At 36.0% G+C, this 24788-nt stretch overlaps 1 protein-coding gene, 1 long non-coding RNA gene, 1 other non-coding gene and 1 pseudogene across 8 annotated transcripts; 3 read left to right on the forward strand and 1 right to left on the reverse strand.

Annotated features, from left to right (window-relative positions):
- The first annotated feature begins 298 nt into the window (after positions 1-298).
- On the forward strand, positions 299-2961 carry LOC148848683 (uncharacterized; annotated as a pseudogene).
- A 7526-nt stretch (positions 2962-10487) lies between these two features.
- Positions 10488-13330, forward strand: LOC148848684 (uncharacterized). 5 transcript variants are annotated; one of them, XM_088948754.1, is made up of 2 exons: positions 10488-10648; positions 11333-13330. In XM_088948754.1, exon 2 carries the CDS (start codon positions 11901-11903, stop codon positions 12891-12893), a length of 993 nt encoding a protein of 330 aa, XP_088804880.1. In that variant the 5' UTR covers positions 10488-10648; positions 11333-11900; the 3' UTR covers positions 12894-13330. The 5 variants fall into 5 exon arrangements, with proteins under 5 accessions (XP_088804880.1, XP_088804883.1, XP_088804879.1 ...); XM_088948757.1 differs by having other exon boundaries at positions 10509-10648; positions 11384-13330; XM_088948753.1 differs by having other exon boundaries at positions 10561-10785.
- Positions 13331-14492: 1162 nt separating this feature from the next.
- Positions 14493-17179, forward strand: LOC148848685 (uncharacterized). Of its 2 annotated transcripts, XR_016101235.1 has the most exons (4): positions 14493-14966; positions 15108-15274; positions 15404-15500; positions 16870-17179. It is a non-coding gene; the product is annotated as an uncharacterized LOC148848685 (long non-coding RNA). The 2 variants fall into 2 exon arrangements; XR_016101234.1 differs by lacking the exon at positions 16870-17179 and having other exon boundaries at positions 15404-15773.
- A 7453-nt stretch (positions 17180-24632) lies between these two features.
- TRNAA-AGC (transfer RNA alanine (anticodon AGC)) lies at positions 24633-24705 on the reverse strand. Its single transcript has one exon. It is a non-coding gene; the product is annotated as a tRNA-Ala (tRNA).
- Between the last annotated feature and the right edge of the window lie 83 nt (positions 24706-24788).

The raw sequence follows: 24788 nt of genomic DNA on the forward strand, positions 1-24788 counted from the left end.
AGCATCTGTCTAGTGGGAATGAATGAAGGAGACTCGGATCAGAGAAGGAAGAGGTCCAATTCAAACATGGAGGCGTATGAAGCAGTTAATCAGAGGTAGGTTTTTACCCCCTGACTATGAGCAGTATATGTTTGAATCATATCAACGGTGTGTGCAGAGAACAAGAAGCGTAAACGAATACACATCAGAATTTCTGAGATTGGCTGAACGGAACCAGCTATCTGAAAGTGACAACCAGTAGGTAGCCCATTACCTGAGTGGGTTGAGACCTGCTATCAAAGACAAGATTGGTGTCCAGATGGTTCTAAGTGTGCAGGAAGCAAGGAACTTAGCTTTGAAGGCTGAGTTAATGTTCCAAGAAATGACCCAAGCCGATAACTATCGACGGTACAATGGGAGCGACAACAGGCCGACAACAGTCGACAAGAGCAAACCAGCCCCAGGAGTACAACCCTCCCACCTGTCGAGTACAACTAACGCCAATAAGGCCACCACGGGAGGAAATACTCGAGATAACACTTCCAACCCTCCTAAAGCCAGTAATCCCTATGCAAAACCTATTCCTTTTAAATGCTTCAAGTGCAATGAAGTTGAGCATAGGTCTAGTGACTATCCCCCAAAAAAGGCAGTTAACATGGTAGAGAGAGAGGAGGAAGAATAGGGTGACGATGAAGTATATTGTCGACCTAATGGAGAAGACAAAAAAGGTACCTATGATCATGAAGGGTACACATGCGTTGTGAGGAAGCTAATGCTATCTCAGAGAAGCGAAGATACCACACAACGACACTGGATGTTTCTCACTAGGTGTACTATACAGGGTAAATTATTTGATTTAATTATTGATAGTGGCAGCCAGGAAAATATTATCTGTAGGGATGCGGTACAGAAACTGCAACTACTTCCTGAGAAGCACCCAAATCCGTACACAATTGGGTGGATCAAGGAAGTCGGGGGCGTACATATGGAGGAACACTGCAAGGTTTCATTCTCTATTGGTAAGTACACTGATGAGGTATATTGTGATATTGTGGACATGGATGCTTGCCATATTTTGCTTGGTAGGCCTTGGCAGTTTGATGCAGATGCCAAACACCTGGGTAGGAAGAATACATACCAGCTCGAGAAAGAGGGTGTATGCTATACCTTATTACCCATGGCAGAAAAGAACCAACACAAGGCTCTAAAGGCAGAAGAGAGAAATTTCCTTACCATAACACATCACCATTCTGAATTTGTAAAAGAATGTAAGGATACCCGTGAGGTCCACTTGCTGCTGGTAAAGGGAGAGAGCCTGAATGAGTCACTGGAGGGGAACAAAATCCCAGTGGAAGTACAAGGTCTACTTGATGAGTTCCATGATGTGGTTCCTAATGAGTTACCTAACGAGCTTCCACCCATGCGAGATATCCAACATCATATTGATTTTGTCCCTGATGCTAGCCTACCTAATCTACCACACTACAGGATGAGTCCTAAAGAGAACGAGATCTTATAGGAGAAGGTAAAAGAATTATTGAGAAAGGGGCATATCCAAGTCAACACGAGTCCTTGTGCAATGCCAGCATTTCTAACACCCAAGAAAGATGGGAGTTGGAGGATGTGTGTCGACAGTAGAGCAATTAATAAGATCACTATTGGCTACAACTTTCCCATTCCCAGGCTAGATGACATGCTTGATCAACTTGATGGGGCTGTGGTCTTTTCCAAAATCGATCTCAGGAGTGGTTACCATCAGATCAGGACCGTCCCGAAGACAAATGGAAAACAACTTTCAAGACCAAAGATGGACTGATCGAATGGTTAGTCATGCCTTTTGGACTAACTAACGCACCCAACACCTTCATGAGGCTAATGAATTAGGTACTTCACCCTTTTATTGGTAAATTTGTTGTGGTATATTTTGATGATATCTTAATTTATAGCAAATCTATCACTGAGCACATATGACATATCAAAGAGGTATTGAGTGCATTAAGGGAGAATAAATTATATGCTAATTTAAAGAAGTGCACTTTTATGAGCGACAATTTGTTGTTCTTGGGGTTCATTATAAGTAAGGATGAAATTAAAGTGGATGAGGAAAAAGTGAGAGCCATTAGGGAGTGGCCGACCCCAACAAATGTCACGGATGTAAGATGTTTCCATGGGTTAGCAACTTTCTACAGGCGATTTATCACACTTTAGTAGTATTGTAACACCTATCACTGAGTGTTTGAAAAAGGGAAAGTTTCAATGGGGAGAGGAGCAAGAGCAAAGTTTCACCCTCATAAAAGAAAATTATGTATCGCTCCTGTCCTAGCACTACCAAGTTTTGACAAACTATTTGAGGTTGAGTGTGATGCTAGTGGAGTCGGCATAGGGGCTGTGTTGTCACAAAAAAATAGACCAGTTGCCTTCTTCAGTGGAAAGCTATGCGAAGCCAGGAAGAAATGGTCCACTTATGATAAAGAATTTTATGCTATTGTAAGAGCATTAAAGACCTGAGAACACTATTTGATTGCTAAAGAATTTGTCCTCTACACCGACCATCAAGCTCTTAAGTATTTAAGAAAGCAGAAACAATTGAGGAGTGATCTACATGCAATGTGGTCTGTTTTTATTAATAAATACCCATACAAAATTGTGTATAAGGCTGGGCAATAGAACACAGTAACCGATGCTTTGAGCAAGCGTGTGGTCCTCATCAAGACTCTCAGAATTGAAATTGAAGGCTTTGAGTGCTTAAAAGATTTGTACGCCCAGGACAAGAACTTCAAACAGGTTTGGGAAAAGTGCATGAATCGACAGTCAACAGATGATTTCTACATACATGATGGGTTTCTTATGAAGGGGGACCAACTATACATCCCTTGCACCTCCCTCTGCGAGAAGATCATCAGGGATCTGCATGGGGGTGGCTTAGCAGGACACCTCGGGAGGGACAAGACAATTGAGGTTGTCAAGGAGCATTACTACTAGCCTAAACTAATGAGAGATGTGACCACTATTGTGAGTAGATGCTATATATATCAGACAGCTAAGGGACAGACCCAAAATATTAGCCTCTACATGCCTCTACCTATTCCTACTGCGATTTGGGAAGACTCGTCCATGAATTTCGTGTTAGGCTTGCCAAAGACTTCAAGAAATATGGAATCTGTCTTTATAGTGGTTGACCGGTTCTCCAAGATGGCACATTTCCTCCCATGCAAGAAGACCGTAGATGCAACAGTGACAGCTAAGCTATTTTTCAGGGAGATTGTCCGTTTACATGGGGTACCTAAGACCATCACGTTGGATCGAGATACGAGGTTCTTAAATCACTTCTGGATGACCTTGTGGAGACTATTTGACTCATCATTAAATTTCAGCAGTTCAGCTCATCCACAGATAGATGGACAGACAGAGGTGGTGAATCGATCCCTAGGTAACTTGATCCACAGTATCTGTAGGGAGAGACCGAAGCAATGGGATTTTGCCATAGCACAGGCAGAGTTTGCCTACAACAACGCAGTTCATAGCTCGACAGGTGGATCCCCGTTTTCAATTGTTTACATGAAGGTACCTAACCATGCGTTGGACTTAGCAAAGCTACCCTGAGTACCTGGCATCAGCACTTCTGCAGAGCAGCTAGCCGAACAGATCCAGTCAGTACAGGAAGAAGTACAACAAAAACTTCAAAGGACCAATACAAAGTATAAGCTTGTAGCTGATCGGCATCGCAGGTCCCAAGTGTTTGACGTCAGTGAAGTCATGGTATTCTTAAGGAAGGAACGCATACCCGGGGGGAAGCATAACAAGCTACAGCCTCGGAAGTACGGTCCATACAAGACCATTAAGAATATCAACGACAATGCTTACATAGTGGACTTACCAGATCACATGGGTATCTCCAAAATATTTAATGTTGCTGATCTTCATCATTACTTACCGGAGACGACACTTGCATACCCCAGTCATGACTCGGGGTCAAGTTCTTTCCAAGTGGGGGAGAATGATGGAGGGCCAACTTTCCAACCATGTGACAACTCATAGTTGGAGAGGCACATGCTTCGGATAGTGCCGTCTAGCGAAAATCATGCAAAGGATAATAGGACGACTCCATGCATCGGATAACACTGGGAGATGGTGGCTATCGGATGGTGGATGTCAAGTCCAATTCCCAGTTGTTTTAGTTGTTTTACTTTCCTAGTTATTCTACAAGACTACTAGTATGTATTATAAATACTTCAGTTTCTGAGCTCAATGGACACACAAGAATTTTCTTTAGCAATTCTCTCTACTAAGACTCTACGCCTAGCCCTTTATGTGAGGCTTCAAGTCCGAAGCCGATTCGATCGTCCGGGTGCTTGCATAGTCAGCCCGGTCGAGTGCGTCACGTTGCGTCACCCAGATATCTGACAAGGATTCTTACTTATACTTTGATGGTTTGGGGTTGAACAAAGATGAAAATCCTTTGCCAGTATGTTCTTCGTGGTCATGTTAGCTAATGGAGATTGCTGGAGACAATTTTCAAAGGTGTAATTAGTAGCATAATTGCTAGGAGCATCTTCGCTTATGGTAACAACTGTGACAAAAGAGCATGATGATGAATTATTAATTGAGAGTTGGTTAATGTTCTCCAATAGCTACAAGTCGATCGATCAGCATATTGTTTAATTTGTTGATAGATACTGGAGCATGGGAAGATCATTCTTCTTCAAGTTGCTTAATTCATTACGAAGATGTACAATAGTGGCTGGGCCTCGAGGTGAATAATTGGTTTTGTAGCCCACAACTTGGGCCTGTGAGGTGTCTGTTAGGGAGGCAATCATCCACTTGAAAATGTATATATCCTTGTTTTATCCAGGTTGTAACGATTAAGGCCATGGCTTTTAAAACCGACCCAAAGACTGAATCGGTCAGGGACTAGTTACCGGGTCGAACAGTCCGACCGTTTGACTTGAATGGTCGGCATGTTCAGACAAAAAAAAATTTTAAAAATTAAAAAATGAAAACCGGTCAAAACCGTACAATCGGTTAACCGTTTGGGTGAACAATTTGCTGACCAAAATCAACAGTTTTTATGAAAAATCTGATTTTGGGGAAAACTGAAATTAGTTACTTGATTGGTTCCCGGTTTTTCTGGTCCAACCGTTCGGTCTGGTCCTGTTTTGGAAACCATGATTAAGGCTGCAACTTGGGTCGGGTTGATGCTTGGGTTAGGGTTAGGGTTGAAATTCATGAACCTAACTTTACTTCGGGTTGCTTAGGGTTGGCCCCTCACGAAACCTGACCCAATCCAAATTGACTCTATAGTGCATGTCAATAAAAAAAAAATATATATATATATATATATATATATATATATATATATATATATATATATATATTGATTTGTTTAGATCCATGATAGTTGTATAGTCCCAACCACACAGTATCATGTATTTCTTTTAAGATAATCACTTCACTTAATCCTAATTGGAAAGACTAAAACCTTAATAACATATTTTATGGGGTAAAATACAAAAACCTCCCTTGAAGTTTCTAACAATCATAAAAACCTTCCCTATAGTTTCACTGTAACAAATACCTCCCGTGAACTTTTGAGAAACTCAACAAAAAACTCCCTTCCGTTACTGATGCAAACGGAAAACGGTAACTAATACATTAATTTCTTTTAAATACCAAATTTACCCTTACTACCCTAGATGGAAAATGTCACTAGCCACCCACGCAACAATGGCATTGGGCCATCGTCTTTGCGTTATTCCTTCTCATTGGCCAAGTCAGACCCAAACCAATATATGCTTTCGAGAGATTTCTAAAGCGAGATCAAGGCAGGTCTGGGTTATGAGATCAACCAAAGGGGGAAATTAATGTTGTAATGGCCACTCTCCCATCTTGTCGTTATATAGTTGTTGTCATTCATCTCAAAGATTAAAAAGAATAAGCAGCAGCAGCAGAAGAAACTTCTTAATTAGCAAATGAAAATTCAGATCTCTAAATTTGTACACGAAGAGCCTTCAACCACCTCTGTAAAACATGTTAAATCATCAAAACTGACTCACTAAATGACAAGGATCTCGTTAGCATAGCTGCTTTGCATGAACTACTCTGCAATTAATACTAAGACCTAGAAGAAGAAGATAGTGTTGGTGGCGACGACGAAGATGATACCGAAGAAGAGTCCCCTCCACCTTCACGTGTCGTGGGAAAATCCATGGACCAAGATCGCTTTAGTGCTATAGGCAGTAATGGTGGTGAGTTTCTCTCAGTGAACTAAATACGAGAAACCCATAGTCAATTAAACATCACCAATTGCAAATGACACCAATAAAGTTCACATCAACGATGCATTCTAATGCTGACTTCAGATCTCCAGATTGTGAGGCTTCAACTAGATGATGAGAGACCTCTGTCTCATAACCAACCAGAAAGACTTGCTATCCAGCAAAAAAAAAGGTCCACTGGAGTGACCGAAGACCGTCATTCTTTCAGGGACGGGTTGCTAAGCAAGCTGCAACTTAAGGTGTCAGAAGTCCAGAGAGCTGGCATGGAATCTCGCACTTTCTTGGCTATACTGTATCTCCCCATCTTGCCCCTGTTTCCCGGGTTGGGAGTTTAGAGTTGAGGCTTGGGAGAGAAATGAGGAAAAGTTCAAAGCAATGAAAATGAGCGCTAGCCAAGGGGGAGGGAATGGCGTGTCTTTTATCGACGATGAAGTTTGACAGTGATGGAAGGGAAAAATTGGTATTAAAAGAAATTGATGCTTCAAATAACGTTTTCCGTCTAGGTTAGTGATGAAAGAGAGGTTTATGTTAAGTTTATCAAAAGTTCAGGGAGGTATTTGTTACATTGAAAATATAGGGAAGGTTTTTATGATTGTTAGAAACTTCAGGGGAGGGTTTTTATATTTTACCCTATTTTATATTTTTTTGAATATTTTATTCATCATCCCCTCTTTGTTGTTTGCTGCCTATTCTAAGTCATAACTCATAATAAACTATAATCATTTCAAACACTTATTTTTCTAATTTTGTACCAAAAGAATCAATAAAAATGTCAACAAAAAAAAATGCTAATGGAACATAGGATTAATATGTGTATTGAAAGTTGAGCTAAGTTCCAAAATTGAGAAATTCTATGAGATTTTAAGGGATGGGCCCAACCTGAAGTTAATTTCGGGTTGGGTTAGGGTTAGGGTTGGCCTCAACCCAGCCGGATCGACTTGCAGCCCTAGCAACGGCTGGATAGGGGACGAAGATGGAGATCATGACTGATCAGTAGGGTATTTTCAATTTGAAAACGCCAAACAATGTAAGTTGAAGCATGAAGCTTCACCGAAATGAGCTGAGCGAATTGGATACCGTCCAGAAGGTTGGTATCTGTCAAGGACAAAGGATTTGAAGAACCATTGCTGGTTGTCAACATGATGATCAGACGATGTGAATTACAGAAGATGACGCTGGTCAAAGGCTCTCTATACCATGAACGAATTTGGTGAATGAGAAATCCAAGATATTTCTTTCCTTGATTGATTGTATTCTCGTATAGAGGTGACATGTTGAATTCGTATGTTACAAGATAAAGAGTAAACAGGTAAAAAACATATACAATAGTAAGAGTCCTACGTACATGAGCTAGCTTATCTTCTGTACACGCGTTAAGAAGGATAAGGTTTCACAGTATTTCCATGATAATGATGAGGATGATTTGAACATAGAATATGATTTCGATGGTGTCAAAGATAATTTGTATTGAGATAACTAGTAAAATCATGCTCTACTAATCCTTCTCACCTGCCTAATTCAATATAAAGTGGACTGAATTTTCAAAAATTTCAGGTTTATATGCAGAAAAAGAATTCTTTAATTTCTTTCCACAGAAATGTAGATTAATGGTCTGAAACATGCTGAAAGAGAGGGTTATGTGAGAATAACTTGGAAAGATTTATTCTCTGTAAGGTTCTTCAACCATCCTTGTCTTTCTTTTGCCACATGACATGTCTGGTGGAATAAGCTGTTGATGACGACCTCGGTTCGTCTGATTATACAGTACTGAAGAAGCTTGTACAAGATCTCTAAGGAAATAATATTACAGGGTTTGGACCTTACACATTGCTTTTTTCTTTAACAAAAGTGAAAAAGGAATAAAACCCATTACCTTGTTTCCAACGGCAGTGCAGATACAGATTAATTGAGGCTGTTTGAAAAGAATTTATGATAAGGCATGCTTTATTAGACTCTCTGTTGCATTCCAAATCCCTACTGATTGATTTCTAAGCCAGCTTCTCTCTATGTAGACTAATTAATAGAGATGCCGAAGAACTGTTTGTGGCTGCAAAAATAATGTGAAAAGGTGGTCAAACACATTTATAAGTTGTCCTTGAGTTGCCCCAGATGGTTGTTGGTTGGAACTTTGAATCCAAAGTTCCCATTTCTCAGCCATGGGACCATGGCCTTTCACTCTTGTTGTCTGTTCTCTGTATTAGCAAGCCACTTGTTATCCTTCTAGCAGTTAAGATCAAATCTAAGGGCACATAAGCCAAAACTTCCACCAATCAAATGTAATGGCCTTTGATGTCCTTTCCTCCATTATTTTAAATGCTTTTTACCAAGTATTGTTGGTATGCATTAATTGTACATCCAAATGGAAGTTGGATTAGAACAATCAATAGATAAAATATGGAAAATAAATAGAAATAAAAGATATAGGAGGGGTATATTGGTCCCTAGTCCAGATAAGAAGAGGAGGGCCTTATGTCAGAAGTTGTTTGTCAATATTAAAATTTTTGCCAACTTTTAATTATTATGGATTCTGATTTATCCCTAGAAACAAGGTGTTACAACAACCCTTGGTTATAGTGTCAAATTATATGAAAAATAAATAAAAGTAAAAGGAATAGTAAGGGTGTATTTGTCCAAGTCGGGATAAAGGAGGGCCATGCCAGTTTGATATATCGATATACTAGAATTTTTGCCAAACAGTCATGGATTCCGTAGGATCAGTTTGAAAAGAGTACAAATACAAATATGTAGAGTGCTAAACCTTGTATATTGTGTATTATTTTCTACATATTTGTATCTGTACTTCTTCCTAACTCAGTCATTAGAAAATATGCACTACACCTTAATGTATCAATCAAGTCAGCAAGGGTATATTAGGTGATCCCCAAAAGGTGGTGCTGAAACCCTTGGTTATGGTGTTAAATTATATGAAAAGTAAATAAAAGTAAAAGACATAAGAGGGTTCTCAAGTCCAGATGAAAGAGGGCTATGTCAAGTTGGCAATTGTTTGTCCATATTAAAATTTTTGCCCAACTTTAATGGTCATAGATTTTGATTTGTCTTTATAATTATTCTAGGGCATTCCTTAAAAAAAAATGCTCTACACTTTAAATCAATGTGTCAAGTGAGCAAAGGTATTTTAGGTGATTCCCATATATGAAGTGCTACAACAACTTTTGGTTATAGTGATTTTTTTTTCTTTTTGCATGGTTATTGGCCTTTTCTTCAGAAGGTAATTTACTCGGGTAAGTGCACTCATCCAAGTAAATGTTATTGGGAAACATTTATTCAGGTAAGTTCACTTACTCTTGTTCTTTTGATTTTGAGGTAGGTTATATAATGAATTTTTTATCCATAAAAAGCCAGTGTTAGAAGAATTTACCAAAAAAAAAAAACACACTACAAAGTTAATCAATGAGAATCACTTATCGGTTGACCAATTTTTCCCCTCCTATTTAGGAATATGGCAACGGAGTAGGGATCATATTCCCTGTCTCTGACCCCAACCCCTATCCCTGTTGGGAATAAAAATTATCCCCAATGGGGACGGGTTCTCCATGGGGATGTGAATCCCCATAATTTTTTAATTAACAATATTTTTTTGAAAAAAAAATTACTTAAAATAAAAAAATTTTAAAATATAAATGTTGTGCAAAATCTAAAAATGCAAATTCGAATGACACTAAAAGACGAAAGAAAAAGAGAGATAAAAAGAAACAAGCAAAGAAAACAGACAAATTTACATGGTTTGACTTATAGCCTACGTCCACGAGCGAAGGAGTAGAAATCCACTATGTAATTTATAATGGAGAGGAATGCAGAGCTATGCACTCACAACCTCACTCATAGAAAACCTTAGACCCTAAATATACCCAAAGTCTTCCATCTCTTCTCACAAGACAAAGACTAAGCATATAAGAGAGAAAATCCCCAAAATACATAACCTTTTATATTCGATTCGGACCCATAAGCTGAATATGGATCCAATCCATACCACCATTCCACCAAATTTGTCTTTGCATTTTTCTCGACTTAATTCCAAGTGGATTCATGAAGCGGGGAAAAAAGTAAAAGGACAGATTCTTTCTATGGATATATACAAAAGAGGGTGGATGATGTGTATATGTCCGCTTTCAAACTCTACTGTACACTCTTTACCAAGAAATAAAACCTCTTAAATCTATTATCACATCAACCGAAACTACTGATAAAATGTTACATCTAAGAAAAACTACTGATAAAATGTTACATCTAAGAAAAACTACTGATAGAATCAAATCTCTATAACTTGAGAACGTTATGAAATAGAGGATAGAGAGACAGAGGAGGCTTCAGAGAATGGGGAAAGGGGAAGGAGATGAGATCTCTTCTGCGAATCTTCTATCATTAGAGATGGGGTTAGTAGTTTGTATTCAAATACATATAAAGAAGGAAAGGACCCAGTGCTCTGTTCTTGTTTTCTGATTATATGATTTCGTCTCAGTGAGGTTTGATCGTTTGATGTTTCGTCCTTTCTGAGCAGAGCTGATTTAATGTATGTTGTTTCCATTTGGCAGCATGCTTCTTCTATTCTTGTTTTGGTTTCTTTTTCATTTCAAAATCCATCCTTACAGCTTGATTGATTGTTATTATGTTGGTCTGTTGTTTCTGGATTTTCAGGGAATAAGTCGTTTCTCTTCGTTTCCCATCTGTCTTTTCACTTTTTTTTTTTATTATGCACTGCTATTTGTACTTTAGGTCCAATTGATAATCTTGGTTATTTGTAGAAGAGAAGGAGATGTTGTATGCTTGTATTAGTTTTCAGATTCCAATATTTTTTTGGTTGGATTACAGAATTGAAATTCCTGGGTATTGGACAAATTAATTCTGTGCGTTTCTTTTAAATGATTTATGATTTTGCCTATAGATATTGGAACCTTGCTGTTCTTATATTCTTTTCTCTGTTTCTTTTTCCTCTTTTGTTCATCTTATTCCTTCCTTTCTGCTTTTTTGTCTTTCTAAAGTCAATTCTTCTTCTATGTTCTATTATATGATTTGTTTTTCATTTTCTGATTTTTTTTTCTTTTTTTTCAATGTGGTAGATGGAAACAGGAAAAATGCCAAAGTTAATTGTCTCATATTTACATCCACAGATTTAGTCTATTGGGACAAAGGGCCCTATTGCAAACTTTATGGACTGTTTTCCCACCCCAATGAGTTTGAAGGAAAAGTCAAGTGGTATTTTTTCAATCCAGAGGGTTTCCTGTTTCAAGCAACCTGTTGAATCACCAGCACTAGGTAGATCTAGCTGTCGTTGTTCATAGTCTCCGGGAGGTTGAATGCTTGTTGCAAGTGTATATCAAGGTGTTCCTGATGGTTGCTCGTGCATAATTCCAAGTTAGCACGCTACATCATTTATAGAATTACTTCCTTTCTATAAGGGGTCAGAGCCAGAAATTTCAGCAAAAGTGGCAATTCAGGAAAAGAGGCAGCCAGTTTGATTCTTCTGATGATGAAGTTGAGTCAAGTTCTACTGATGATGAACCAGTTTTCAAGAAGCACAGATTGATTTCTGATTGGATTTTGCCCAAACCCAATGAATTAGGTGAAATCACCGGCTGCCAACTGAAGGGAAGACATTCTTCTGGTACAGGGGTTGATTTTAAAGCTATGATAGCTAATAAAATGCATACCGGATTGAACAAGAAGGGACGTGATTCAGTATACAGGGAGATGAGGGGGAAATTTTGTGAGGAAGACCATAGAAAGAACAACAGCATTAAGCAAGAGACAACCACACTCAGTGATACTCATGCTTTCATGAAATCCATAATAGAGGAGTTGAAAGTTGCCGGAGAGAACATGCTTTCATGGATGAGAGAGGAGATAATAAAGGTCATGGCTGATGATGATGATGTTCAAGAGCGAAATGCCATAGCAGGAAATCATCAACAGGATAAGATGAAAGTACAGTCTCAGAACAGCTCTGAGTCAGGATCAGAGGCTCAAGCTTGCAAATGGGAAACCTTGGTGGGGTCTGTAAAGCGAAAATGGACTATTGGTTCTCGTGAAGGCTATGATGTCCTTGAAAATCAGTACTTCCACAAACCTGTTGAATCTGTCAAAGCATTGGAAACAAAGAGAAAGAAGTTTGTGCCATCTGTTAAAGAAACCCCTTTATTGGTTAGTCCTGATCAGGATGCTTCTAAGAACTTCATTCTACCTACTTCCCTGCCTGCTGCATATGATGAAAACCAGAACTTCAATTCTTCATCTAACTATTTTCAACCAATAGTGGCCGGGAATAAAGTTGGTGTGAATACTGGAAATAAAAGGTGGACACCACATGATTCAAGCATACATTCTAGAAGTTCATTGGGGTTCCAACCAGAAAATTCTGGACATACTGCTCAGATAGCTTCTGATCAAGATATTGATCATATTGGCCAAAACAAGTTAAATCCAGTTTCAAGATTTGGAGCCAGGTTTCCTATTCCACTTCATCATGGTTTTGATGGAGTTCTTAAGACACAGGCCCAACTTATACGTAGTCCATCTCATGTCCAGGGCAGCATATCAGATATCAGCAGTGATGGAGGTATGAGAAACCATGGTATATCAGAACTCTACATGGCTAATAATCTCCAGTCATTTGAATTCTGATGCTGGTGCTGATGCACTGACTCAAGGCTATTTGATTCCTAGATCTCAAAAAGAGTTGGTTATACATGAAATAGAGTTTCAAGAGTAAGTTCTTCAACTATTGAGCCCTACTGCAGTCTTGTTCTCCCCTCTAAATTACAGCACAAAATAGAGCTCATTTCCATTGTTTTGGCCTGTGGGCAATTTCAATTAAGGGACGGTGAACAAGACGATTGCCTGGTCTAATGAACGACCGGGATCAATGTCTCAGATATGTACCCTTCTTGTGTGGAAAAGATTTTGTTATCAAATTTGGTTTGATCTGCTATTTATGTTATACAGCAATGGTTGTAAAGTCTCATTTGTTTATAACCAAATCCAAAACATAAAAATGTTGAAGTCAAAGTACTAATCTTGAATTAATATTAGCAATCAGATGAGTGTTTCATTTCACTATCCATTGTGCTTGCACTAGTTTCATTTTGGCTATTAGAATGTGATAGATGAAGGATGAAGAAACAGCACTTTTTTTTGACATTGGCAGAGAAAACCACAACTTACTTTGCATTATAAAATAGCTAGGATATGGACTACTGCTTGTGCTTGTATGTGGATAGTCAACAACTTAAATGGTACCTACTTTCCATTCTGCAGTACCTGAAGCTAAAACCCTCAGGCTTAGTTTGGAAGTACAAATACAAATGTATATATGCACAGTGCAAATATATACAAAATACAAAATACAAAGTTTTGTACTCCACACATTTGTATTTGTACTCCATCCAAACTGAGCCTCAAGGTTTACATCTGTCCTCTATCGGGTTCAAACGTTTATTCCACCTTATCATGTGTCTACTTGGAAAAGAAAAAAAGATTTAGCGAATGAAATGTCATGTTCCTATTTCCAGTCAGTGGTACAAAAGTCTTTAGCATCAACAGAGAGGTCAATGGGTGGGAGGAGGATTCTTCAGCTAATTAGTTGCAGAGGAATATGAATTTTCATTAAAAGCCCTTTACGCTTGATCTGGACATTCTAACTATTGACCATTTTAGTTTTTCAATGTTTATAATAGTCATTTTATTTTCATTTTCTGTAGATTTCATCTTTCTTTCCTTCTTTCCTCTTTCTATTGTCTTTGTAAACGTGTAACTATTTATAACTCTTACGCAGTTTATGAATGATTATAAGTGGTATTTTATGAAATGTTATAAGTCAACAGTTTGTGAAATGAGAATAAAGAACATATATGCCCTCTGTATACTTAAACAAAAGGGTAAAAAACGTCCAGTGAAAAATCTAGAAAATAGTGGTATTTGCTATTTTATAGATAGTATAGATATAGATAGATACTACCCATAAACTGAGGCTACTTCTAAAAGAAGTGAATAGCCTCAGTTTCTGGAATTTTCATTGGACAGGTTATACCCTCACCTGTCTATGCGTACAAAGGGCATATATGTAATTGACTCCCACCGTAATAGGAATCCCAAAACAACGGTTCTATCTCCAACGAACTCTTCTCTTCGGTCTTCAACCTTTCTGTAATGTTAAGTTGGCCTGAATACCGAATTTCAACTTTCCAAAGATAAGCATCCCAACAACAAACTAACAACCAAAATGCTCAAGCACAAGACTAAAACCAACTGGGTCTGGGTTGCTTTCTGGGTGCTGTGGGCTTTCAATGCTAAAACTTGAAAGCAAGAGAGAACGCTGGGAATTGTGATAATAGATGGGCCGACTGTTCGACCCTTCGTGAACGAGGAGGAGATATTCAATAAGAGTGTGGATGAGCGGTTCGCCTCCTTAGACCTCATCGACGACGGTGTCCTCTGCGGGTCAGAGCTGCGCAAGGCTTTCGAATCCCTCTGACTCATCGAGACCCATTTCGGAACCGACGTGGCCACCTAACCTGGCAATCTCACCCAACTCTATGATGCCATCTTCAAGAAGTTCGACTGCGACCGCAACAGAACCATCGATGGTGACGAGTTCAGGTTTGAGACGAAAAAGATAATGCTCGCCATCGCCGATGCCTCGGTCACTCACCCATTCAGATGGTTATCGAAGATGATGACAATAGCTTTGTCAAGAAAGTGAGTACGCAAACAAAATTTAAAGGAATTCCATTATCCCTTAGCGTCATCAGTTATCACTTTCATGACTGCTAAAAAATACAGCTTTGTAGAGATGTAAGTGATTCACTATTTATTAAATCGGCGAATAATTTTCTCTAGATAATTATATGTAAAGAGTTCTTCCGAAAGAAACAGAGTGAAGGAATCAAAATTAAAGGAAAATGGACCTTCCGTGTTGTGGAGTGACCGAGGGAACGAAAATGCCACAACTGTTCGTTCTTCTAGAATCGTCGGAGCTGTGAAGCTGGTAGCAACCATTCCCACCGGTAGTGTTACTACACATTTAAGAGTTGGGACACCGATTCGTGTTCACTTCTTTTTTTCTTTCTTTTTTTTTTTTTTTTATAAGAATTCATGGTCACTTCAGCTAACCCTCCGTTGCATTGCTGTGGAAGGCCATAGTGAGAAGCTGATGCAGAATGAATGAGGCCCGACATTTTTGCTAGGAAGCTAATTTCTTTCTCCTATTGAAGAAGCTTAGACCTTTCTTAGGTACCATTTCGTGCTAATCAATTTATGTAATTTTCATTCAACTTGTTAATGGAGATATTTTCTTTTATTAATAGCTTCATTGCCAATTTCATCATGCATGGTTTGAAAAGCATGATGTGTGTTTTGGGAAGTTGGAAACATTCATCATCACTCATTACTCGGAGTGAATTCTTCTATTGTTTTTTGTGTTCAGTCTTTCTGATTAAGGTGATTCCTGGATAAGATTTCTGTTGTTGTTATATATGCGAGTACCATCTGTTTGAGAGAGGATCACAATCACTACATTGAATATGACTCTACTAAAAAATCAAAACACATAGAAGAGTGACACCAATTCATCCATCACATTATTTTTCTTCAACAATGAAGGTCCTATTTGGGTTTTATTAACTAAAGAGGCTCCAAGTAAGGTGCAGTAATTAATCTTTCCTTGATTCTTCTTTCTTTCGTGTAAATTGTAATTTATGTTTTGAGACTTCTACCAGTAATTCGAGCACATGGCTATAACATTTGAAAACTCAATATGACCTTTTGATTTTTTTTTTCTTTTTTTTCTAGTAAATAACTGGTTTTACATCGAAGCCATTGTTAATTTTTTATAAGAGCCCATGTGTTTTAGTATTTCATAGAAACTGCTATGGTTTGTCTTGTTTGTCCCACTATTGTATATCATGAGATGATGATAATTTTTTTTAAAGTTAGAATGTGGTATATTAGGATAGTGAGCACATGATTTCAAGGGGAAGTGGTTTATTGGAGACATGGAGTAAGTTTTTCATGACTAAAGGTATACTTTTTGAATAGAGAAATCCTTCATTTTATTCAAGATAAGCTTTGGATTGCAGAACAATATCTAGAATGATAAAGTCTCTAACACTTCCTTGCAAGGTATGCGTTATCTTCATAGTTTATTCATCTTATTCTTCTTTTGGATCAAGTACTTGTAGTAACGATGTTTGAGAAATTAACACTTTTCTTATCTGTTTCATTGTCAAGGGCACCATGTATAGAAATATTTTACTTTATTTTTTCTTCTATTTTGTGCAAGCTAAATCTCAACATTGGATGATCTATGATGTTCTTTAGGGACTATATTCACAAGAAAAAAAATGTAAATAAGGTTTCCTGGTTTTGGTTATATTGATTAATAGAGGTATGGGACTGCATTTGATTCATGTCATCTATTATATTGTGAACAAAAGTTCCTTTTTTGTTTGATCATGGTGGCCTCCAAGCATGGTATAATGACCATTTGTCATAACATCATATCACACTTCCTATTCATAGGCATGATTCTGATTTCCTTTATTGCAGACCAAATCAATAATGTATTATTTCCATTACAATCACCAACTTCTTGTGTTTATAGGAAAGAAGGGCCTACATTGTCAAGAAGCATACCACACTAACAACATGATGGTCCTTAAAGTATAGAAGTTAAGCATTGCTATCTGTTTGGTTGGAACCATAGCTTGTCAAAGAAACGACAGTAAAAACCATAGAGGCATCTTATCTGAGTGATTCTCATTCTTAAAATTCAACAACCAATGAAGCTTAAGCCTTACATTTTGAGGCTTATTCCTTACATGTCTAAAGGTCTTGGCATCTAGCCTCATGTCTTGTGTTTTTAAACATTGTTATCAATTCACCTTTTTGCAAGATTTGGTATTGACTTCAAAGTTTAATTAGGGTTTTGCATTTGACTTTTATGATGCTTCTTTTATTTGTTGTTAAGTTTAATCACAGGAATTAGTAATTTTTTTCGAACTTCTGATATTTGTTGGATTCTAGGCATCAAATTTTTATTTTCAAAAGGTTGAAGGGCCCTGTGCTTTAAAAAGCAGAAAAGTAAGAATGGAGTTGACAGTAACACAACCTGACGACTGGCACCTTCATCTCCGTGATGGTGATCTTCTTAAAGGGGTTACTCCTAACAGGTCCTGTTCTTGTTCTTTAACATGTTTCCTTTGTAGGACCTTGAAGATGCAGGGATGCATGGCTGATGCTTGGGTATTCAAACCTGCATACAAAGAGAAAAATGTAGCTGCCACATAATACGGGATCCGAGACTCTTTTTAATTTTTCATACTTTAATCATTACCAAACCGAAATGAAGGTTTGAATACCAAAATAGTCAAAATAAATACATATATTTATATTTAAATTATAAATATAAATATTAATATTAACATTACTATTTATATTAATAACAATAATAATAATAATATATAATATGTATTTCAATTATAAATGTTGATATATTTTAATAATATTTATTAATATAAATATAAAATACATTCATATTTAACTAACCAAATTAACTGATTTAAAACCGAACCAAACCAATTTGAATTCGGTACAGTTTGATTCAGTTTTAAGTCTAATTCGGTTTGGTTTGATTTTTGAAAATGGCCTAACTGAAATGTCAATTAGATTCTATTTCTGAATCGAGCCAAACCAAACCGACTGAATGAACACTCCTGCTTTGATCCATCACTTGGTTATAATACTAGATCAGGATAACCCCTGATCTACCTTTAATTTAAGAAAAAAGGAAGAAGAAAACTATTAACTTGGTCAGACTAGATCCCGTGACCCAAACAATTGAATCATCAACCTGATTGATCCAAACGGTGGGTGGCAGTTTACTAACTACTTTTTTCTTCTAATATGTATTATTTTCTCCTTGTATGATTAGATTTTTTTACTATTTTTATTATTTATTTATTTTTGATGTTACAGATTTTCCCATTTGACCTGAACGATTGAACCACTAAATAGCCATTCGGAGGAAAAAAAAAATATATCAGCCTTTGAGTTAGTTTTTAAAACGCTGGTTTTGGTTAACTTCTCATGTTTTCACTTGCTGCATCTTTTTTCATTCCATGGGCTTGCTATTCCCCCACCACCATTGATCCAAAGTTGATTGTCGAAGCAATTATCTCGTTTCTAGATAAAACAGGGTCGAAATCTTGTTAACGTATGGGTGATACAGAGACATTCACAATTCCATAATTTAACTTCACTTGGAAAATGGTAAGCTTTCTTCCTATAGGTATATGATATAATGATAAATGCCCTCAGCCATGTCAAGAAAGCAATTTCTCACTTCTTGATGGCCCCTATCCATTACTTTGCATTTACTGTTGTATCCAGCATTTCCTTAAGATTGCGATTCCCAACTTAATCTCTGTTGCAGTCTCAACGTCTTGGCTTGATGCATTTTTATTAGTTAACACTACAAGAGATTTACTTCTAACAACGGACAAAGCCATAAAGACTTGTAACAACGGATACAAAACCGATGCTTCTTCCACCATGGCAATAAGTTCTAGCAACAGTGGCAATAGGTTCCACCGTTGCTAGAGATATCATTTAGCAATGGACATAAACGTTGCTACAATCTTAACCTCTTGCAACGGGCATTAGGCTATCCATTGCTAAAACAGTAGATAAAAGAAAATTGGTTGATATGTTACAACGGGTGTATGGTGATTGAGATGGCCACCAAACATCCCCGGTGTACGGAAGGCCCGATCTCTGCCCTTTAGGGCCCCATTGATACCCCTTTTCAAAACTTCCCTTGCACCAGCTTCCTCTAGATGAAGTTGCACAAAAGCAAAATCACCTTTTCTCTTTGTCTTCCCCCTCTCAAAATCCCAAAAAAGAACGCCCCCTATATTTCTAATTAACCCAACTAGTAGCAAGTTGCAGATTTTGCATATTAAATTTTTTCATAAGACGAAAACAACCGATCTGATTAGAATTTCTAGATAAAATAAATGGACAGAACTTACAAGGACTCATCATTTAACTCGGGACAAGTAAAGCGACAGATAGAGAGCGTAGATAATAGCAATAACCAAACTTTCTCTCTCTTGTTCTCCGATTAACCTCTCTAGCTCGTTCAAAAATCAGAAACCACATCAGAGCCCAAAAACTAATGCTCAGTTTGGAAGGAATATAAATGCAAATATGTACAGTGCAAATACATATAAAATAATACAAAATATAAGATTTCATACTCTACATATTTGTATTTGTACTCCTCCCAGACTGAGCCTAAACTCTAAAGTGTAATGGAAATTTTGCTTCTTATTCCTGCATATTTTGATTTTTGGCAAAAGAAAATCTATAGCACAGAACTTTAATTAGAAGAGGAAGAGTCATTTCTTTTGAAAACTCAAAATGGTTTCGATTGGAGGGAGAGTCATTTCCCTTTCGTTGCATTTTGAAGGGGAACGTGAAGGGTTGTTGCTTTATTTCAATGAGAGGGATAGAGAGAGGATTCAAAAGAGAGGGATAGGCGGGAGATTTTGTTTTAACGAGAAAAACTTCTTATTAGTTAATTAATAATCTTACATCTGGTTTATCAAACATTCATTTTTAAATAGAATTTGAGAGGATATTAAATTATAGTTAAATTTGATTTTAGATTTTAATTTATCAATTATAAAGTTCTATTGTGAAATGTAAATTTTAATACTTTTAGTAATTAATTATAAATGGTATTATAAATTAAAGTTTATATTATTATATTAATTAATATTTAACAAATTTATTAATCAACTTATATTTATATAAAATGGGTTTTAATTTTTATCATCAATTAGTTTTAATTATAATGTAGATTTTATTAATGTAATAATTTTAAATAGGATTTAAGTGCATGTTAAATTATAGTTAAATTTGACTTTAAATTTTAATTTTATTAATTATAAAGTATTATTATGAAATATATTTTTTAATAATTTTATTAATTAATAGTAGGGCAAGGTGTCTTCATCCCTTGGGAAACATGTAGGTCTCAAAAAGTTACCCAAAATAAAAATATATATATATATATATGTATATATAAAAAAAAGATCACCTTAATCGGACATCCAAGCCACAAAGTTATGGCACCTAGAAGTTTATGTTTATATATTAAAAATATTTTTAAAAAAATAAGGCTGGTTTTGTAAAACTAGGACCTAGGGTTCATGAGTGAAAGAGTGGAAGGTGTTGCAGGCTATAGGTGAAATTCAAAGGGTTTCAAGATACCACATGATAGAGTGAGATAGAAGGGGAGGGAGGAAATTCGAAGGGGTTTTGAGACGGAATTTTTTGCACTATAGATAGGTGATGATGGACCGTGCCTAGTCAGGTTTTACACCTGTGATAATTAAGGGCTATGGCTTAAGGTCAGGCCAGGTTTTAGGTATGAAACACGTAAGACAGGGCCTTGCCTGGGCCAATTATATTTATATGTAATATAAAATAACATAAATATTACCCACAATATACATATATTTAAATATATGCAGGTTAAGTTGGGCCCAAGGCAAGCTTAAAGTAGGCCTAGGTTTGGCCCTAAAATTTGTGGTTTTGATGGGGGCTTGAGCCCCAATTAGGGCTGCAAACAGATCAGATCAGATTAGTTAAAAGGTATATCTGATCTGATATGATCTGGTAAGAAATTCGACCAATCCGAATCCGATAAGAAACCATCTGATTTTCAAGAGTATGATTCGAATTTGAATTTTAATATCATGTTAGATATCTGATTCAATTAGATTTGTAGTAAAAATAATGATATAATATAAATAATAAATTATTTATATAATATAATAATATATTATAATATTATTATACATAATATATAACATATAATTATATGAATAATATATAAAGCATATATATAGAATATACATATATAATATATAATATTTCATAACTAAAGGATTGGATCAAGGTATATTTGAATTTTATTCGTCAACTAAATGGGTCAACTTTCCCAATATGATCTGAGTTGTTAGGATCAACGGTGGTATCTGAATCTAGCTCTTATCAAATCAGAATTGGGTTTGAATCAGATCTGATCCAACTTAGTTGCAATGTAGCCCTAGTTAGAACCTTAACACAACACTTAGGTCCAATCGTAGAATTTTCCAACTAGCTAAAATGATCACCCTTTTTTTTTTTTTTTTTTTTGGCAAAAATAGCAGGGTAAGTGCCTTCAGCACTTTGGGACATGTAGATAGCAAAATTTATCGAAAATAAGAAAAACAAGAAAAATATCACCCTAATAGGATAACCAAGTACAATGTTATAGCCTCCAAAAGATTACATATAAGGTAAATTAACAAATGATATCATTTAAGAAACCAAAATCAGAGTGGTTACACAAAGCAAAGACTAGTTCATTGGTTCATGGGTTGGACCAGTTAGGTGGATAGTTTTGGCTAATATTTTTGGAGAAAACAAGGTTAGGGGTATGATCGAATTGGCTAAGGGCTGGGTTATGGTTTAACGATAGTTTGATTGGTCTATCTAGTAACTGGTCCAACTTCCTAAACATTGTTTAGTGTGTATATTTGTTTTATTATATATAGTAAAAATAATATGTTTTTTTATATGTATATATAGAATATATATATATATATATATATATATATATATATATTATTTTAGATTTTCATCTTTTACAAACAGAAAAGTTAAAAATTACATTTCATCTTTTAATTATTTATCTGTATTTTATAACTATTACTTTATTAATAACTTTTTACCAAAGTAAATAATTTAGTTTAATTATCAATGTTATTTTTCATTAATCATTAATTTTAATTAATTAATTAATTATTAGTGGTTAGTCATATTTGATTTATCGTTTTTTATTTATTATTTTCTATTTATTATTAATTTATTTAAATAATTAAATTATTTTTGATGATTAATTTTAATTAACTAAATAATAGATAATATTTATTTATTTCTTTTTTAGAAATTATTATCTTTTTGTTAATGTACTTATGAAATTCTTAATATTTTTTGCTAGTTTAACTATTATTAAAAAGCAATCACATTAATTATTATTGTTATTCAATATTAATGAGCTAATAATTTGTTAATTATTAATTTTATTTATTTACTTTGATAAATTCATAATTATTAATTTAATATAAATAGTAATAAATAAATAATAAATATTTTTAATTAACAATATATGATTGTTATTTATTAATTTTCAATGGATTACATTAAATAAATTGGAATAAAATGGCCACAATTAACTTCCTAGTTATAGCCACTAATAATTAAAATTTTATGACTATAGTGATAAATAGCTTTTAACCATGGACAAAGAGCTCTTTATCGACGGACGAAATGACACCTTACGACCATGAATTTTATGGCTATAAATATCTTTTAATACCAATATATAGTTTTTAACCACCGACAAACTAGTTAAAGCTCAACTCCTTTTCAACGGACATGAAATTGTTCGTCGCTATATCCCCTGTTTTAGCCACGGTTTCTATGACCGTAGCTAAAGTGCAATTGTCACAAGTCCACCTCCTCGTAGTGTAAGGCTTTTGACGTATTGATCAAATATCTAACAATCTATTTACCGAGTGTGCCATGCACCACCATTCTCCAACACCTAGAATCAAGTTCCCTGAATCACAAATTGAATCTCTTGCACTCAAAATGGTATGGGCAAGGGTGCTCTTCCAATCAGAAATGAACACATCTAGTGTCCACATGGGCACCCTGCTCCCATGCGTGGAGGAATACAAAGCAGTAAAACTTCCATTAACTCATAATTTTATTTTTAAAACTTAAAAAGAAATTAAAATGAAAAAAAAAATGCCATGAAAGACTAACGATTGCATAAGATAAGACGAGCTTATGCCAGGGGAAGAAAATCCACTTGTTTAGTTCCATAAATCTTCACAACGGAACTCTTGAGAATATAGACGGGGATTCAATCTTCCTCAAATCTTCAAAGGGATTTAGCAACGAATCATAGGTCGTCTTCTTCTGAATAGAAGAACCAGATGGTCCAACATCTCTCACCAGTACAAAAACGACAAGAACAAAGTTGCTACAACTGTAATCGAGTGGCCAAACTCTCCATCTACTAGCAGTATAACAAATACGAATGAAGAAAATAATGCGATTGTAAGATCTCAAATGTTTTAGAATGTTGCTCTGCAACTGATAGTCGAGAATCAAATGGCTGTTGCTGAGATGTTGGGTCCTCTATATCAACACCATACCATGATAAGGATTTGGTTCTGATTTTACTTTCCCTTGGTGTTGATAATATTGTAAAGAGGTAATGAGTCCTTCATGTTTGCTTGCAGGGAAGATGATGCAATCATCGTCATATATATGGAATCTGTTGAAGCACCACCATTTCCCATCCTACTGAGTATGCCTCAACTTTAGTTTTGGATTCCAAGAGAACCTAGGTTTCATTGGAAAATGAAGAAGAATGGGGAGGTAACTGTTGGAATTGTTCCTAGTCCTTCAAACATCGGGAGATATCTCACCCTGGTATAACAGTCCAAAGGCTCAAACTGTTAATAGTTCTATCCTACCCAAGAAGGTCTCCTGCAATCTATCTGTTAATGGTGGATAGCACCTTTGTTTAATGCAGTTTTTCATTCGGAGTCCAAAGGCTCAAAGGGTTTCCTCTCATTTTTTTCACTTTTGCCTTTTAATTAATTTCAAAAATAAAAATATTATAATTTAACAGGAATTTTACCGTTTGCTCTACAAACGAGGTATTACACGTGGCATGATTAGGGAAGGGGGAGGGGAGAAATGCGGGGTTTAGGGAGAGACAGATGTACACAGCCTTATCTGTACAGAGGTGGTTTCAAAATTAAATGGGGCAATCCAACTGCTCTGCCAAAGCCCACCCTTAGAGAGAAAGAGAGACCTCATATAATTCTTTTTTATTTTATTTTTTATGGGTTCGAATATGTTAGAAATTTGTGTCTTTAGGCCGTGTTTGGTCGCAGTGCAATTTTATTTGCACTAGTAGTACAAGTGCTTGGGAGTGCAAATGAAAAAAAAAATGTAAATTCTTTTTTGATTTTGTTTTGGGTTTTATTTTACTCTGCTTCATATCTTAATTTACTTTTATTTGTATTATAATCAAACAAAATAATCTAAAATTTTAAACAAAAATAAATCAGAATTTACACTTAAATGAATTACAATGCCAAACAAATTTATTTGCATTGTAACCAAACACAGCCTTAGGTTCAGTTTGAAATGAGTGCAAATGTCAATCAAATAAGGATATGTCTTTGGGGAAATACCAAAGCAGTGCAGCACTTAAAAAGCTATAAAACATGGAGATGCGGGGTATCGATCCCCGTACCTCTCGCATGCTAAGCGAGCGCTCTACCATCTGAGCTACATCCCCGAATACTCTATTATCTACAATAATTAATAAAAATAAATTTCATAACCCCCCCTTTTTATATATCAATTTAAATAAACTCAACC

The sequence above is a fragment of the Nelumbo lutea genome, chromosome 6 (assembly GCF_056320005.1).
Source record: "Nelumbo lutea isolate HS-2025 chromosome 6, American lotus-T2T, whole genome shotgun sequence".
NCBI classification, from domain to species: Eukaryota; Viridiplantae; Streptophyta; class Magnoliopsida; order Proteales; family Nelumbonaceae; genus Nelumbo; species Nelumbo lutea.

Coding starts and splice junctions, on each gene's coding strand:
- LOC148848684 (XM_088948754.1), top strand. CDS start 11,901: ATGATAGCTAATAAAATGCATACCGGATTGAACAAGAAGGGACGTGAT.